Source organism: Rhineura floridana, chromosome 9 (assembly GCF_030035675.1).
Source record: "Rhineura floridana isolate rRhiFlo1 chromosome 9, rRhiFlo1.hap2, whole genome shotgun sequence".
Classification (NCBI taxonomy): Eukaryota; Metazoa; Chordata; class Lepidosauria; order Squamata; family Rhineuridae; genus Rhineura; species Rhineura floridana.
The window spans coordinates 60,837,609-60,855,366 of NC_084488.1; the positions used below are offsets into that span (position 1 = coordinate 60,837,609).

Sequence of the window (17,758 nt, forward strand, 5' to 3'; positions counted from 1 at the left end):
TCTAATTTCAGTGATCATGGGTAGAGGGAAATATAGCCATGGGGATGTGGTGAATTACCACAGAAGACTAGGGCAAGGCTATCGGCGCCTTGTTCCTTGCTGCCACTCCTCTCATGGATGGGTTCCTCGTTGCTTATCTGCTGTGCCCACTGGTCTGTGTGTGTTGTTGTTTAACATCAGATCAGTACGCAATAAGACCACTCTCATCCATGATTTGATTGTGGATGAAGGTGCTGATTTGGTGTGCATTACCGAGACCTGGGTGGGTGAGCTGTGAGGAGTTGATCTGACCCAGCTTTGCCCATCTGGATACTCGGTGCAACACCAGCACAGGCTGCAGGGACGGGAGGGGGGAGTAGTGCTGTGATCTGCAGAACTTCTATCTCAGTCACCAGAAAACCATTCTGTCTTGGAGCTGGCTGTGAGGGCCTGCACCTGGTGTCAGGCTGAGGAAACAGTAAATTAGGGTTGCTGCTGGTGTACCGTCCACCCTGCTGCCCGGCAGCTTCTCTGACCAAGCTAGCAGAGGCCGTCTCGGCTGTGGTGTTAGATGAGCCCAGAACAATAGTACTGGGTGATTTCAATGTCCATGCTGAGGCTGCCTCTAGTGTTCCACCTCGGGACTTCATGGCCTCCATGACGACCATGGGGCTATCTCAAGTTGTCACTGGCCCAACACATAGGGCAGGGCACACCATCGACATGGTTTTTGTTCCAGAGGAGGAAGGGGTGGTCTGGAGATGGGGGGGTGAATGTCACCCCATTGTCATGGTCAGACCACTTCCTGGTGAAGTTTAGACTTATGGCTCCGATCCTTCCCTGCAGGGATGGTGGACAGATTAATAAGGTCTGCCCTTTTAAACTAATGGAATCCACAGGATTCCTGAATGCCCTGGGGGAGTTTCCAGTAGATAGAGCAGGTGACCCTGTTGAAGCCCTTGTCACGCTGTGGAACAGTGACGTGTGTTGGGCTCTCAGCACAGTTGCCCCCAAGTGCCCTCTCTGGCATTGTGGAGCCTGGTTTGCAGCTTGGTACATCAGTGAGCTAAGGCAATGAAACAGGCTGGACGATGGCTAGAGCACAAGTGGTGAAAGATGTGCTGTGAGGTTGATCGGCCACGAGTAAAACATTATAACTGTGCCTACTGTGTGGTGGTGAGGGCGGCGAAGAAAGCCCACTTCTCTGCCTCCATCACATCCTTAAGGAGTCGTCCAGTGGAGCTTTTCTGTATTGTCAGAGGTCTGTTAACACCAACTCTAGGAAATGGAGTTTTAGACCCTTCGGAGGCCCACTGTGAATTGTTTGCAAGCCACTTTGAGGGTAAAGTTGCTCGCCTCTGTAACAGTCTTGATGCACCATCTACATCTACTGTAGTCCCCAATGAGGTGTGCAGTGCAACATCTGCTGCAACTTCTTGGGAACGGTTTCAGTTGATGTGGCCTGATGACATAGACAAGGTGCTTGCGATGATACGGCCAGCAACGTGTCCTCTTGACCCTTGCCTTTCTTGGCTTATTAAAGCTTGCCCAGGGGGTTTGACCGAGTGGATCCAGGGTGTGGTCAATGCATCAATGTGGGAGGGAGTAGTTCCAGCTGCCTTGAAAGAGGCGGTGATCCAACCACTCCTGAAAAAGCCAACTCTAGGCCCATTGGTTTGTGACAACTACCGACCGGTTGCAAATACCCCCTTTTTGGGACGGTGATTGAGAGGGTTTATTTATTTATTTATTCATTACACTTGTATACCGCCCCATAGCCAAAGCTCTTTGGACGGTTTACAGCAATCAAAAACATTAAAACAAATATACAATTTAAAACACATATTTTAAAAACAATTTAAAACACAATTTTTAAATTTAAAACAATATAAAAACAATTTAAAACACATGCTAAAATGCCTGGGAGAAGAGGAAAGTCTTGACCTGGCACCGAAAAAATAACAGTGTTGGAGCCAGGCACGCCTCGTCAGGAAGTTAATTCCATAATTTGGGGGCCACCACTGAGAAGGCCCTCTCCCTTGTTGCCACCCTCCGAGCTTCCCTTGGAGTAGGCACCCGGAGGAGGGCCTTTGATCTTGAATGTAGTGTACGGGTGGGTTCGTGTCGGGAGAGGCGTTCCATCAGATATTGTGGTCCTAAGCCGTGTCAGGCTTTATAGGTTAAAACCAGCACCTTGAATCGAGCTCGGAAACATACAGGCAGCCAATGCAAGCGGGTCAGAATCGGTTTTATATGTTCGGACCGTCTGGTCCCTGTTACCAATCTGGCCGCTGCATTTTGCACAAGCTGCAGTTCCCAAACCATCTTCAAAGGCAGCCCCACGTAGAGCACATTGCAGTAATCAGATTTGGAGGTTACCAGAGCATAGACAACTGAAGCCAGGTTATCCCTGTCCAGATAGGGACGTAGTTGGGCCACTAACCGAAGTTGGTAGAAGGCACTCCGTGCCAGCGAGGCTACCTGAGCCTCAAGTGACAGAGATGGTTCTAGGAGAACCTCCAAGCTACGAACCTGCTCCTTCAGGGGGAGTGCAACCCCATCCAGGACAGGTTGGACATCCACCATCTGGTCAGAAGAACCACCTACTAGCAGCATCTCAGTCTTGTCTGGATTGAGCCTCAGTTTATTAGCCCTCATCCAGTCCATTGTTGCAGCCAGGCACCGGTTCAGCACATTGACACCCTCACGTGAAGAAGATGAAAAGGAGAAATAGAGCTGCGTGTCATCAGCATTCTGATGGCAACGCACTCCAAAGCTCCGGATGATCGCACCCAACAGTTTCATGTAGATGTTGAACAGAATGGGGGACAGAACTGACCCCTGTGGAACCCCATACTGGAGAGTCCAGGGTGCCAAGTAATGTTCCCCAAGCATGACCTTCTGGAGGCGACCTGCCAAGTAGGAGTGGAACCACCGCAATGCAGTACCTCCCACTCCCAACTCAGCTAGTCTCCCCAGAAGGATACCATGGTCAATGGTATCAAAAGCCACTGAGAGATCAAGAAGAATCAACAGAGTCACACTCCCCCTGTCTCCCTCCCGACAAAGGTAATCATACAGGGCAACCAAGACTGTTTCCGTGCCAATACCAGGCCTGAAACCCGACTGAAATGGATCCAGTTAATCGGTCTCATCCAAGAGTATCTGGAGCTGGCCTGCAACCACTCGTTCCAGGACCTTGCCCAGGAATGGAACATTTGCTACTGGCCTATAGTTATTAAGATTTTCTGGGTCCAGGGAGGGTCTCTTCAGGAGTGGTCTCACTACTGCCTCTTTCAGGCAGCCAGGGACCACCCCCTCTCGCAGAGAGGCATTAATCACTTCCCTGGCCCAGCCAGCTGTTCCATCCCTGCTAGCTTTTATTAGTCAAGAAGGGCAAGGATCCAGCACAGAAGTGGTTGCACGAACCTGTCCAAGCACCTTGTCAACGTCCTCAAGCTGTACTAACTGAAACTCATCCAAGAAATGAGGACAAGGCTGTGCTCTGGATACCTCGCTTGATTCACCTGCTATAACACTGGAGTCTAAGTCCTGGCGGATGCTAAAAATTTTATCCTGGAAGTGCCTAGCAAATTCATTACAGCGAGCCTCAGATGGTTCTACCATGTCCCTGGGGCCAGAGTGTAATAGCCCCTGAACAATTCTGAAGAGCTCCGCTGGGTGGCACATTGATGATTTGATATTAGCAGCAAAATATTGTTTTTTTGCTGCCCTCACTGCCCCTAAATACAGGTCACCATAGGCACTTACCAACGTATAATTGCATCCACTAGGAGTTCGCCTCCATCTGCACTTAAGCCGTCTCCTATATTGTTTCATCGCTCTCAGCTCTGGGGTATACCATGGAGCCGTACGAGCTCTACACAGGAGAGGGCGCTCAGGAGCAATCATGTCAACCACCCGGGTCATTTCTGTATTCCACAGTTCAACCAGGGTTTCGACAGGAGTGCCAGCCCTATCAGCCGGAAAACTTCCCAGAGCCCTTTGGAAACCATCTAGATCCATTAGTCTCTGGGGGTTGTGGTGCAGCAGTTGCAAGTACTATTGGATGAAACAGATTATCTTGACCCATCCCAGTCTGGGTTCAGGCCTGGTTATGGGACTGAATTTACCTTGGTTGCCCTGATGGATGACCTTTATCGGGAAAAGGACAAGGGGAGTGTGATCCTGTTATTCTTACTTGATCTCTGAGAGGCTTTTGATACCATTGACCATGGTATCCTTCTGGGCCAACTTGGTGAGATGGGTATTGGAGGCACTGTTTTACAGTAGTTCTGATCCTATCTCCAGGGTCGCTCTCAGATTATAGCATTGGGTGACTGTCTTTTGGCCCCCTGGCAGTTGTGCTGTGGGGTGCCGCAGGGTACCATCTTGTCCCCCATGCTGTTTAACATCTATATGAAGCCCTTGGGAGCAGTCATCAGGAGCTTTGGGGTGAAGTGTCAACAGTATGCTGACGATACTCAGCTCTATTTCTCCATAACATCTGAATTGGGAGAGGCCGTGCAAGCCCTGGACCGCTGCCTGGACTCGGTAGTGGGCTGGATGAGGGCCAATAAACTGAGTCTGAATCCTAGCAAGACGGAGGCACTGTGGGTTGGTGGTTCCCTAGTTTGGATAATTGGTCAGTTGCCTACTTTGGATGGGGTCGTACTCCCTCTGAAAGAGCAGATCCATAGTCTGGTGGTGCTCCTGGATTCATCTTTGTCGCTAGAGGCCCAGGTGACCTCTGTGGCTAGGAGTGCCTTTTACCAGCTTCGGCTGGTAAGACAGCTGCGGGCGTTACTGAACCAATGGAGACTGATGATAAATGAGGCTCCTTTGTCAGCACTATAAAAGGAGAGCCAGAAAGAGGATTAAAGCTCTGAACCAAGCTGGGGCCACCTCTGAATCTGGAGGTAGGTGGCAGAATGAGGAATCCTCTTACCTGTCACCTCAGAGGCAAGCAACCCACCCTATCTGCTTTGGAAGGGTGGAGATTAGATTATCCTCAGACACAATTGTTGTAGATCAGACATGGAGTGCCTCCAGACTGTCACTACATTGTGGGCAGGATTTAAATGCATACTGTAAATTTAGGTTTATGCAATTAAAGTAGATTAAAACACTCTGTTGCCCTAGTGCAACAAACCTATTTAAAAATCAGACTTTTTGCAGTTTGGGAAGTGATGTTGAAATGCATTGATAAGTATGAGATGAACAAAAGACTAATGGGAAGATGTAGAAACACCTTGCAAGTAAATCAGGATGAATTCAGTACAATTCAGGACTCATTGTCATATAACTGCTCCACAAACAGATCAGAAGAAAAGCTCAAAAGAGACCAGATATAATCAAATTTCTGCATAAGCCTAGTTGAAGCAAATCAGGATGAATGTCTGGGGCAACTCATTGTTTTAAAAAAGTTATGTCCCTTTATTTAAAACCATCTATTTCTTCATCCCAGGGGACGGGGAATAGCCAGATTGCTGGCTGTTTCCATGTGACCTGACAGATCCAAACATTAGTAGTGGAATATAAAATAGCCATAGTGAAGTGACAACCATGTGTACTACCTATAATGTACTAAGAAGAGGCACACTTGTAATGCAAAAAATGCCAGCTCTGTAGCATTGACATTTGACAGTGTTTGTGTAGCTTTTCTCCCCATGGTCTGTCCATAAATGACTTATTCCAAACTTTAGATAATCTTTTCCTGGAATATGGTTGGATTACCTACCTATGTCTGCCTACCATGTTTGTTGGCATTGTGCAAACCAACTTCTAGCAAACAAACTTAAAGAGTTTGTGCAATAGGCCCTGGGTCACCAAACTCAGATGTTACACTGTGACTCTGCAAACAAAAGGGAAACTAATCATTAATCTGGGGGGAAGGGAGTTGCTTACATTCAAGGTTTAAATTCAACCAAAAAGACCTAAGTGATAGGCATCCCTTTCTGTCACATCCACAACTTTCTGAAGATGTTTCAGATGAGAGTCTTCTGTACATTGCTGTGCTTCAGCATCGTCTGGGTATGAGTTAATTTTATCTTATTCTACTACTATCTTACCTATTATACTGATGTTTGTTCTGTAGTGTAGCTTGCCCACTTAGGAAGTAATATACTTCGGCCCAAAGAAACCTCATGCTATCACATGAACGGTAAAATTAAGGTGAAATTTGGGCTTTTCTCCCTTTAAATGCTCAAACTTGCAGAGGTTGATTCTTGGGGCAGTTAGATTGCAGAATGTAATCTGTATTTACTTCTCTATGTACAGTATACAGCAGGGCCCCGCTTTGCGATGCTTTGCTTTACAGCTGTCTCAATTAGACACAATTAGACTAAAGCCCCACTCATACAGCACTTGTTCCACTTTTACGGTGGTTTTTGGGCATCGTGCCCATTCTATTCAATGAGTTCCGCTTTACAGCGGTTTTCACTTTACAGCAGGGGTTTGGAACGTAACCCACCATATGAGTGGGGCCCTACTGTATATGAAAAAAAAAACCCATGGATCACCCAGCTCAAAGTCATGTGTAACTGGCTGCACATAACAAGTGGCCCCAAATAAAGGATGAGCTTTCCTATCCACTTCAAAAGACTGCATCACACCAGTTCAATAGGATCCAGACATGTGTTTTGATGTAGATGCACATCCAGATATGCGTCTGCATTGTCATCTGGGCATGTTAGTCTGTTTCTATGCATGCATCTCCCCTGCTGGACTGGGGCCAATGAGTACTTTATGAACCTGTGTTGATAATACAAGCCTCTTTGATATACATTATTTTTTATTCTTAATATGAAACCTACAAGGAGTGTTTGAGCACTCTGTGAAATTTGGAAGGGTACGCAACAACATTTTAAATTGAGCCTACCATTATAAATTAAAATAAAACTGAATTACTTACATTACAGTGTGATGTCTCCCAAACACAAGGATGAATGCATCACCTTCATATTTTTCATTTGAAATCTAGCTGTGTTTGAGCATTTCATGAAATGTAATTATATGCTACAGAAATCATTTGAAAAATCTATGCTGCTGAGTTTTTTAAATTGAGTTTACAATTATGTTACAATGAAACAATTAATTACATTACAACGTGACAGTTCTCAAAACTGAAACGCAAGGATTAATGTTTTGAACAAAACAAAACAGAGATTCCAGGATTTCTACACATACAGAACTTGGTGTCAAAACCCATTGATTTTAAGTGAGGAGGTTTTCAGACCATACTAGCTGTAAATTCCTGAAGTTTCCCTTTAGCTGGACCTTTACAATACCTCAGCTGTAGCAATAGTTACTTAGTAAAATTACTTATTTTGCATATTTATTCTCAAGTACCTGATACATGAGTATGCCATTACAAGTGGTTATATTTCCAGCAGATTAATTCATAACAGATTCACTCACAACAGCTTTGTTTGTATTAAATACCACCTACGCAATAAAATAATTTGTTATAAGATTAGAAAGAGATTGAATATTTAATTTGATAAACAAGGGTTTTGAATTGCTGCAACTCAGTAATAGTTATACTGTTTTATATTTATAGTTATTGCATCTTGTACAGGTGTAGCACCACAGCAGAGAGGCTTGTTTTCAAGTTTGGCTTTTAATAAATTTACTTAAAAATATTTCTAACTCAGTTTTCATCAGAAAAAATAATGTTCGTTCTATCATGGCTAATGATGGGAAAGGGCTTTTTAGTCAGCCCATCCTCTCTACACAATTTAGAAGTTTCATGACAGAAATGGAAATGGTGTCTTGAAGGCTTGTGCCTTTATAACCAAATAAAATCAGAGGTACACAGGACAGTTGAAGAAGCAAGGCCAGATTTCCTGGCATACCTGTGAGGAATCCTTGTGCTGCAATTTCTAACACACAATGTTTTTAGTTTGGTCACCTGTATTGTAATGGCTGGATTATCATTGGTTTTTTAAATAAACTGAGCAACTCCTTTGTGAAGGGGGAAAGTGGGATATAATTTTATTCAAAATACTGTACATTTAACATTTTAGACATGCTTTATAACGTGCTACTTTGGCATTGTGAGTGCCATGGGTTGGATCCAGAGCAAGCTAGCTATGTTCCCACTGAAATCAATGGGATTCATTATGATCTAAGTGCAAATAACCTGCTCTGGATTCAACACTTTTGTTGGGTGGGAAGAGTGGAATCCTTCCTCAATATTTGCCTTAATGACTTGATCCAGATGCTGGTGATACCAATTGGGTTTTCAAGCAAGATCTTTGTTCGTTTGATAAATTGGTATGGATTCTGAAGGCCATAAGAAGAGTTATATTGCAGTGTGTGAATCTATAGAAACTCTATAATCTTGTAGAATATCTGTACAGACACAATTCTAGCCCAGTTTAAGAAACTTTAAACCCCATAAATTTCAATGAGAGAGTTAACCTAGTCTTAACTTTGGGAGGAAATCCGATCTTTTTGAATTTTTCTGTTTGCCACCACACCCCCAAAGAAGACATGCGAGAAAAAACTTGGTTTGATGTTTTATTTATTAAAATATAACAATTTTGAAGAACCTGCAAGCCAAACAAGTCCAATTAACCAGATTAACAGAATTCAACCTGTACGGGCAGGAGAGGCTAAGAACTAAAACAGAGTCAAACAACCCTAATTTCCTCTGGGCATGTATATCAGCCAAAGTTGTGGCTCCCAGTCATGGATGGGGAGGAAACTCCTCCCTCCTTGCTAATAAAGCCTTGGGTATTGCCCCAACTTGCACAACTGGGCCCTTCTGTACTGGCGTTCATCCAAATGCACAGGTAGTTCCCTAGAGGGTCTTGCCCACAGTATGCCTCAGTACAAACCTATTTTCCCAACAACTTCCCACAACTTTGCAGCAAAAAGTGCAAGAGGGAGAATATGGGGGCGGAGCTGGCTTTTAAGCCAAAGCTCCATCCCCATAATTGGCTACAGGCCCCCACGTGATGTCCTCTCTCCCTTTCCCCAAGGAGGCCCTCTCGCAAGTCTCCTTGGAAGAATGGGGATGGGGTGGAGGAAAATGCACCCCCGCCTTGGCAACATCATTCTCTGGCCCTTCAGTGTTGCTTCCTCATAAACAGAAAAGCTATGACAATCAATTGAAAGAATCTTTCCCTTTTTATCTCAGTTTTTTATTATAAATTATAACCTCCATTAGACTGAAATGAAAGGGTTGCTATAGTTGAGGGTGGGAAGAGATGGATGGACTGCCTTCAAGTCGATCCTGACTTATGGCAACCCTATGAATAGGGTTTTCATGGTAAGCAGTATTCAGAGGGGGTTTACCACTGCCTTCCTCTGAGGCTGAGAGGCCGTGGCTGGCCCACTGTCACCCAGTGAGCTTCAAGGCTGTGTGGGGATTTGAACCCTGGTCTCCCAGGTCATAGTCCAAAATTCTAACCACTACACCACACTGGCTCTTGAAGGATCTGTCAATTTCGGTTCTCTCCCTTTCTCATTTTTCCAATGTTAAATTCAATTGTCCACATTTCTGCAGCAATTTGACTTTTTTTTTAAAAAAAATCCTCATGAAATTTCTTCAACGTTTTAGTGAAATTTCTTCTAATAAACACATATGCAGCTTTGAGCAATGCACGCATTTTTGCAGCAATTTCTTCTAATTAATGCATTTTTGTATGTTTTGCTAATATTTTCATGTTTATGCATGTTCTCACCTAATATATGCATTTTTGTAACATTGTGTGGTTGGACAACTGCAGCGCAAAATTCAGACAAGTGCAGAGTTTGAAGGATGTTTTGGTTCTCATCTTGTTTCAGAAAGTGCAAATTTGATAGATTTGGCTTTAAATGTGAACTGAATTTCACGAATTTCATGGCACATTTTAGGGAGGTGTGGCTGGGTTGGGGATGCTAACTGATGTTATCTGTTGGGGGGGGATTAAAACTTTAAATAATGTTAAAAAACCAAGGCTGCAATCCTACCACTTTGTACTTACTTCTGAGTAGACATGTATAGGATTGCAGCATAAATCAAATTAATATAGACCTTTTATTAAACAATTTAAAAAAACTTTATTCACATGATTAGGAAGGGGGAAACAATATGAAGCCCAGGGATTAACAAGTAGTACTATATTTTGGCTTTCTTTTCTCCAAGGAAAGAAAATGTACCTGTTTTATGGCACCACAACCTAAAATGTGCATTTCACAGTTAAACAGTCTGATGTTTATTAATGCAGGAAAGCAATCATGTGATATCAAAAATAAAAATTCATGAAATAATATCTAAGACTGAGAACATCAGTACAGAATTTGAATTTAATTAAAATATCCTAGTGAAACAGTTGTAAATGTTTCTAAGCAGTAGAGGTCATCTAGTAGGGGCATGCAGGTTGTTTCTTAAATTAAGGAACTATAATTAAAGAGCCAGGGTGGTGTAAAGTTAGAGTGCTGAACTAGGACCTGGGAGACCTAGGTTCAGATCTGTACTTGGATGTGAAGGTTGCTGGATAACCTTGGCCAACTCACCAACTCTCAATCAAACCTATCTCACAGGGCTGTTGTGAGAATAATATGGAGAGGGAAGAACAATGTATGCTACTTTGAGCTCCTTGGAGGCAAGGCAGGATCTAAATGTAATAATGAATAAAATAAATACAATTATTTGAGACTAGCTCAGCCTCTGTTTTGATGTCTCTCCCTCCCTTCCATGATAGGCAGCAGAAGATGAAGACACCTTTCTAGAGCACGGAGGAGGAGTGCGTGGCCCCAGAATAGTGGAGCATAAAGCTCCATCTCAGTGCATACATGAAAAGAATTGGCCAGTTTGTTCTGATGATGAATGGGTAAGCCAACAGACAGTGAAAAAGCCTGAAGCATATTGATGACATGTTTTGCTACATGATCTCAATACAAAGTCATGGTTATGGTATATTAGACATTGATGGCATAGATATAATACCACAACATGTCTGTAATTCATAAATTGCCGCAAAGGCTTCCTCAAATTTCTCAATAAAGTGAACATCGATGAAAAACTATGTACTGTTTACTAATTAAAAAGCCCTAATTTATTATTGATGGGAACCCACTGATAAAGTCAGTTCACTGCAATTCTATGTACATAAAACCCATTGAATTCAGTCAGACTTATTTCCAACATCTGTAGGTTCAAGGAATTATATATTAGCTGTCACACATGTATTAGTTATGGATCTTACTTGTCAGATGTGCACATTATGATTATTAGGTACACTTTGATATTATGTATTTTACATATATATGAAAATCCTTTAATGTAAGGCTCTGTTAAGCTGCTTAAACCCTATTGATTTCAGGAAGATTTAGATTACAATCATTTGTCTTGGATTAAGCCCCTTTGAACATAGTGCGACTACTGAGTAAACATGTATAAGAGTGCACTGTTGAGCAGTCTTTCATGCTAGATTTTGGGCATGCATCAGAAGAGCAGAAGGGGACCATGATGAGAATGGCTGCAGGAGCAAACATGTAGTTCAGCTCTCAAAAAGGCTGCTCTAGGGTCAGTAGTCAGGCACATACATCAAACATTTGTCAGAATGGCCAGAGCATGGCTAACAGAGAGAATCAGAGAGAGGTGCTTCCAGAAAGATTCAGGAGGAACAGGAAGTGGTTGCTATAAAATTAGCATTTTATCATTGTGAGGAAGTCAAATTAAATTAGCATTTTTCATGCATAAACACACCCACTACTGAAGGAGAGTAACGTGGAACCACAAGCAACACTGGGACATGTCATGTGATAATAATACAACCTCTATTAGCAGTATAAAATGTGAGGGCTGAGTAAATAACATGGCAGATGCTTCATCCATACTTTTCTTTGGCTGTTTTCTTATTTTAGGGCTCTAAATGTCCCTCAGGATGCCGAATGCAGGGACTGATAGATGAAATGGATCAGGATTTTAGTGACAGGATAAACAAAATTAAGAAACTGCTCACAGATAATCAAAACAGCTACAAGAAGTCAAACATTCTAAAAGAGGAAATCACTACCTTTCTAGAGAGAAATTTGGCCAGTGCACAAGGTGAGTATCATCCCCACAACTGTACTGTCATCTGACTACTAACCACAGTCAAATACAAATAATTGCTTGCTGTACCCCTGTCATATCAGATCATCTGGGCTCAAATACAGTCAACCTGATTCTCCAGCGTGACTTCAGTTGTAGCAGGGCTTTGGTAACTATCTGAGATAATTTGGAGACAACCACCCTTACCCAAACCCTTGTCCTATTCAGCAGTCTCCCAATTTACAATTATCACATCATCTTCATTAATTATTTTGCTTTAAACCAGAGATGGCTAACTTTTTTTTTTGACCCATGGCTAGTCCTTTGGGTTTAATCATCCTGACAAATGGGATCTTGATCCAAATCCCCCTTCCACATGCAGACCACCTGATAAACTTTCAAATCATTTTCTTCCATTTTAAAGAAATAATTCTGAGGATTTATTCTGTGCCAACATTAAATCAGAGATCCTGCTTCATTAGTGAATGCTCTCTTTTTCATTCTTCAAGGACGAACATAGGAACATAGGGAAATTATTTCATACCAAGACAGACTATTGGTCCATCTACCTCAGTAATATTGACAGGCAGCAGTTCCCCAGGGTTTCAGGCATGAGTCCTTCCCAGCCTCAGCTGGAGATGCCAGGCATTGAAGCTGTGGCCTTTTGTATGTGAAGCATGCAGCTCTACTACTGTGCTGGGGTCCAAATAATATTTCTGAAGATTTGTGGCCTAGTTCCAAGCAGGTACTGAGCAGAAGTCATCATGGTTCATTATTACTTTCTTCCAACATTCCTCAATAACAAATGAATGGAACACATATCCTTTTTAAGAGGAAGGAAGGCAAAGGCTAGCATCCAAAAGGCCACAAGGGAAATGTCCATGTGTGCAGTAAGGATTCTAAGCACATTCTTCCAACAGAAACTTCTGCATGACTTGATGCAGAGGTGAATTTTGTGAGTTCCAATAAGAACTGCGGGTTGGAAGACCAAATAACAGGGATGCATACATCATGCAGACTTGGATGCATGTGTTTGTGTGTTGCTAAGGCCACTTTGATCCAGTCAAGAACTTGACGTTACGCTAATGGCATGCTTGGATTCTTTACAAATAGCAGTCACATGACCTTGCTTCAGATTGGGACCATGATGGGATGGGGGAGAAGGTCTTCTGGAGTGGTTTTCAAGGGGAAAACAGCACAGGGGGGCGAAGGGTAAACTCTGCTTAGCTACAGATGCTGTGGTCCCAATCTGGAATGACAGCTGCTTTTTGTAAAGAAAAGGTTTGGCCCTAAAATGAGCATCTGTTGCTAATTTCCTCCTGCCTAATGCTGTACACACTGATACTTTTCAATGCTGAATTAGTATTGTAAGTCAATTCATACAGTTGAATAGCTGTTATGGGGAAAGACTAATGATAACAATGGCTTATTATGCTTCAGAGCTTGACAATAGCTATGGACAAATATCTGATGATCTGAGAAGGAGACTTGTGACGCTGAAACAGAGAGTTGCTGACCAAGTAAACAGGATTAAAGTGCTGCAGAACACCATCCGTAATCAAGTTGGAGAGTTGAAGCGTTTAGAGGTAGGCTGTGCCATTTTTTAATTCATTTCCAAAGCTGATTTAAGACAGACCCTTTCTTGTGCTGGACTGAATACCACCCACCCACCAGGGGCGTATATCTTCTGTGAAGGTACAATAAGCATTTTTCTCAACTTTTTGGGAATTGGACAAATTCTAATAATGTTTAGGGAGCAATGCCTTACCACTATAGATGAGGCAGCAGAGGGTTTTGCTTCTGGATTTTACAACAAAATCTTTGCCACCACTTCGAGCAGTGATGGAACTTCCATTAGCAACAGCCGTGGCATTCCTCCTTTGCAACAGAATAGCCCAATAATGCTCCTTTGGGAGATTTAGGAATCAAAACATAACACTTACATAGAGGTTGCGGTTTTGCATTTTATACACTATATTTTGTGTTAGTGATCAGTTGACCATAACAAACATCTGCCTGACTGACATACTTCTCTCTCTCTCTCCCCCCAATATATTTTCCCCTATCCATCTCTGTCTAGGTGGATATTGATATTAAAGTACGTTCTTGCAAAGGGTCCTGTGCTCGCGTTTACAACTACAACATGGACACAGAGAGCTATGACAACTTACAGAAGCAGCTCATGCAAGCCAATTCCATCAACTTACAACCGGCATATGAAGCGACTCCCTTGAGGGTCCTGAAAATAAGACCACTGAAGGAATCAACTGTTCCTACCCATTACAAAACTGCTCCTCTGTCAGAACAAGAAGCAAACATACTTAATCATATAAAGCTGATTGAAATTGTATTGGAAGATTCAGGGGCAGAGTCCAGAGGCTCACTGGTGGACAGCAAGCATGTTGTGTCGAGAACAGAGGCAGCTGGACAACCGCACACTAGCAAGATAGTCACTCCTAGTTATGGAGGGGGTTCCCCTAGTAGTATAAAAATAGTCAGTCCTTCCATGACTCATGTCACCCATGCATGCATCAAAACAGTCACCAGAAAAGTGATAATTACTGCTGATGGTCCCAGAGAAGAGGTTGTTGAAGAGTTTAAATCTCCGGATGGTTCAGACTGTGTCCATTTGAAAGATTTAGTCAAAGAAGCAGGAGGCAGCTACCATGTCAAAGTGACCTCTGGTAGTAGAGGAAGTGGTTCACCTGATTTTCCTTCTGTTCCTCTGGATGCAAGAGAGTTTTTCACCTCATCTTCTGGTAGCAGACGCCATAGCACAGGGACCATCAGGCATTCAGAGACTTTTGAAGGACCTGACATTTTCTCTGAGCTAGGGGAGGGAGAAACAGATGACTTCTCAGCATTTGACCACCCCTCCTCTAAAACAAGTGGGACTTCGTCCCATTCCAGGACAGTTGTGTCCAGCAGCAGTAGTTCTAGTGGCTTCAACAAAGGGGGATCCACTTTTGAAACCAAGTCAGTGAAAATCCCATCGTTTGAGATGCAACATGACGACAGTGGAGAGGATAATCCTGATTTTCAGGCACGCAGCTTGAACGCAGGCGGAGAGAAGCGGGGGGAAAGCTACACCGGGACAGGTATCCATCCACTTCATGGAAAATAATTATTGAGGGAGCAGAAGTGAAGTTTGCAGCCAAACTGACACACAGGCTAAACCATGATTGCAATCCATATCATTGTTTAAACAATAAAAGCAAAGTGTCTGTTTGTCGCCATTTAGGAAAGGTGGGGGACATGGCTTCTCACCATGAGTAATTGGATAACAAGGCAGTTGCATACAGCATGTCATATAGGTAATTAAAATGTGCATGTAAGTAATCAGTTCCGGGTGGGGGAAGGTACAAGGTTTCTTTCCACTGTAGCCCAAGATTAAGTGTAGCCAATTGACTTCTGCATGATTACTGTTTGGATTCCTGTGACCTTGTAAACAAGCTTAACTGAAAACTTCTGTCAACCAGATCAACTTTGTTTTTTTAGACTGTGAGGATATCCACCAAAAACACACTTCTGGTGCCCAAAGTGGCATTTTCAGAATCAAGCCAGCAGGATCCGCTAAGGTTTTTTCAGTTTATTGCGACCAAGAGACCACTTTGGGAGGATGGCTTCTGGTCCAACAGAGATTGGATGGGTCATTGAATTTTAACCGGACCTGGGAAGACTACAAGAAAGGTTTCGGCAGCGTGGATGGCAAAGGGAAAGGAGAGCTCTGGTTGGGCAATGAAAATCTCCATATACTGACCCAGAGGGACACTGTCCTTCGAGTCGAAGTAGAGGATTGGGAGGGCAGTGAAGGTTATGCAGAATATAATATACACGTAGCCTCTGAAGCAGAAGGCTACAGGCTCACTGTCTCTGATTATGAGGGGACAGCAGGGGATGCTCTTATCATGGGCTCAGAGGAAGATGGCAGTGAATACACAGCTCACACTAACATGAAATTTAGTACTTTTGACAGAGACTATGACCAATGGGAGGAGAACTGTGCTGTAATGTATGGAGGTGGTTGGTGGTATAATAATTGCCAAGCTGCTAATCTCAATGGGATTTACTACTCAGGAGGTCAGTATGACCCAAGGAACAACATTCCCTATGAGATTGAAAATGGGGTGGTCTGGGTGCCCTTCAAGCCCTCTGATTACTCCCTCAAAGTTGTTAGATTGAAAATCCGGCCCTTAGAGACAGTCTAGATATCAAGGGAACAACAAAACTTCCAAAACTTTATATATACCTCAAAATTATGTGTTTTGTGCGTGTTTTGTCTTTTTGTCTTTTGTTTTTTTACCCAAAGCAACTGAATGCAACTGCCTATTAAATAGAATAAACAGGTTCATTCTAAAAGATGTTTCTGGTGTGGTTAACTTATTGACAACCAATAGCACAAATCAGTGTTTTAAATGGGGAATGTCTCCCACAGTTAAAACATTTGTATCTTCACAGTTCTATAACAGCCATATTAAGCAACACATGGTACACACTGAGACCAAAGGTATTATTTTATTTATTTGAGATATTTATAGACCACTTAATCATTAGAATTTCTGAGTGCTGTACACTGAAAAATTAACTAAACAGAAAATAAACAATAAAAATATATCATAAACCTGATCACGATCTCAAAATTCGGAACCACTCCTATGGAAAAATAGTGTTAGATAAGTCAGGGATGGGGAACCTTTTTCAGCATCTTGTTTCCTCATTGCCAGCTTTCCAGGAGCTGCATGCCCATGGTGGTTGGGCCCAGAACAAAAGTGGGTGTGGCTAAACAACCAGGGACAGAGTTGCTTGGCACACATATCAGGGCTTCCCCGATCAGTGCAATGGCAGTCTCAGGTGGCAGACACTCAGGGGTGTGAAGTGAACAGAGTTATATGTACCTTGCAATCTGCTCTGTGCCCCCAAAGCTGCCCTCAGGCAGAGTGGAGGTTGCTGTCCCATCACCAGTACTGAAGGAAGATTCAAGTGCCCATTGGGTTGGCGTTTGTGCATGGAATGGAGGGGAGGGGCATCATCTTTTCCTTTGCCTCAAGAAGCAAAGTGTCTTAGGCTGGTTCTGCCAGATATTGTGCTTGCACTGCACACATATACACACATCTGCTTAAATGAATGTCAGACACACACGCAGATGCTCCCTTTCCCATTTTAGCTTTTTTCAAGCTTACTTGCTAGAGGAAGAGGAGGGTTAACCATATTCTTAAAGATTGTCCCATGCCACCACCCCATAAGGCAATTAGGTCTGAAACAGCTCTCCATTGACACCAACAGAAGGCAATTTAACCCAAAACAAACAATGAATTCAAGCAATATTGTTGGAAGAGCTAGGACCAGGGACACTCCATCAATCTAGAAAAGACACATAGAAAAAGCCTCTCCTGAAACTCTTATCAGTTTAAAAGGCAGTTGGTTTGATTTCAAAAACTCACTGTATCTAGAAAATTAGCATGTCAGGGAAAATATTGGGCCAAAAAACCTCTCCCTGATACTCTAATTTTCTACAGGCAGATGTTTAGAGATTGGTGTGCTTGCTAGGGCTGGGTGAGAATTTCAAATCAGTTCACATTTCAAGCTGAATTTATCTAATTTGCTCTTTCTGAAACAATATGAGAACTGAAACACAGCCATCCTTTGAAATTCAAACTTATTTGAATTTTGTGATGCAGTTTGCCAACCAACAATATTTACAAAAGAATGCATATATTAGGAGAATGTGTGCATAAAAATGAATATACGAGT

General features: G+C 42.9%; 1 protein-coding gene across 1 annotated transcript; it reads left to right on the forward strand.

Annotated features, from left to right (window-relative positions):
• The first annotated feature begins 5,905 nt into the window (after positions 1-5,905).
• FGA (fibrinogen alpha chain) lies at positions 5,906-16,368 on the forward strand. The gene is made up of 6 exons (XM_061584511.1): positions 5,906-6,012; positions 10,674-10,802; positions 11,839-12,022; positions 13,448-13,593; positions 14,088-15,105; positions 15,506-16,368. The coding sequence occupies exons 1-6, from the start codon at positions 5,962-5,964 to the stop codon at positions 16,213-16,215; spliced, it is 2,238 nt and encodes a 745-aa protein (XP_061440495.1). The 5' UTR covers positions 5,906-5,961; the 3' UTR covers positions 16,216-16,368.
• Positions 16,369-17,758: the final 1,390 nt, after the last annotated feature.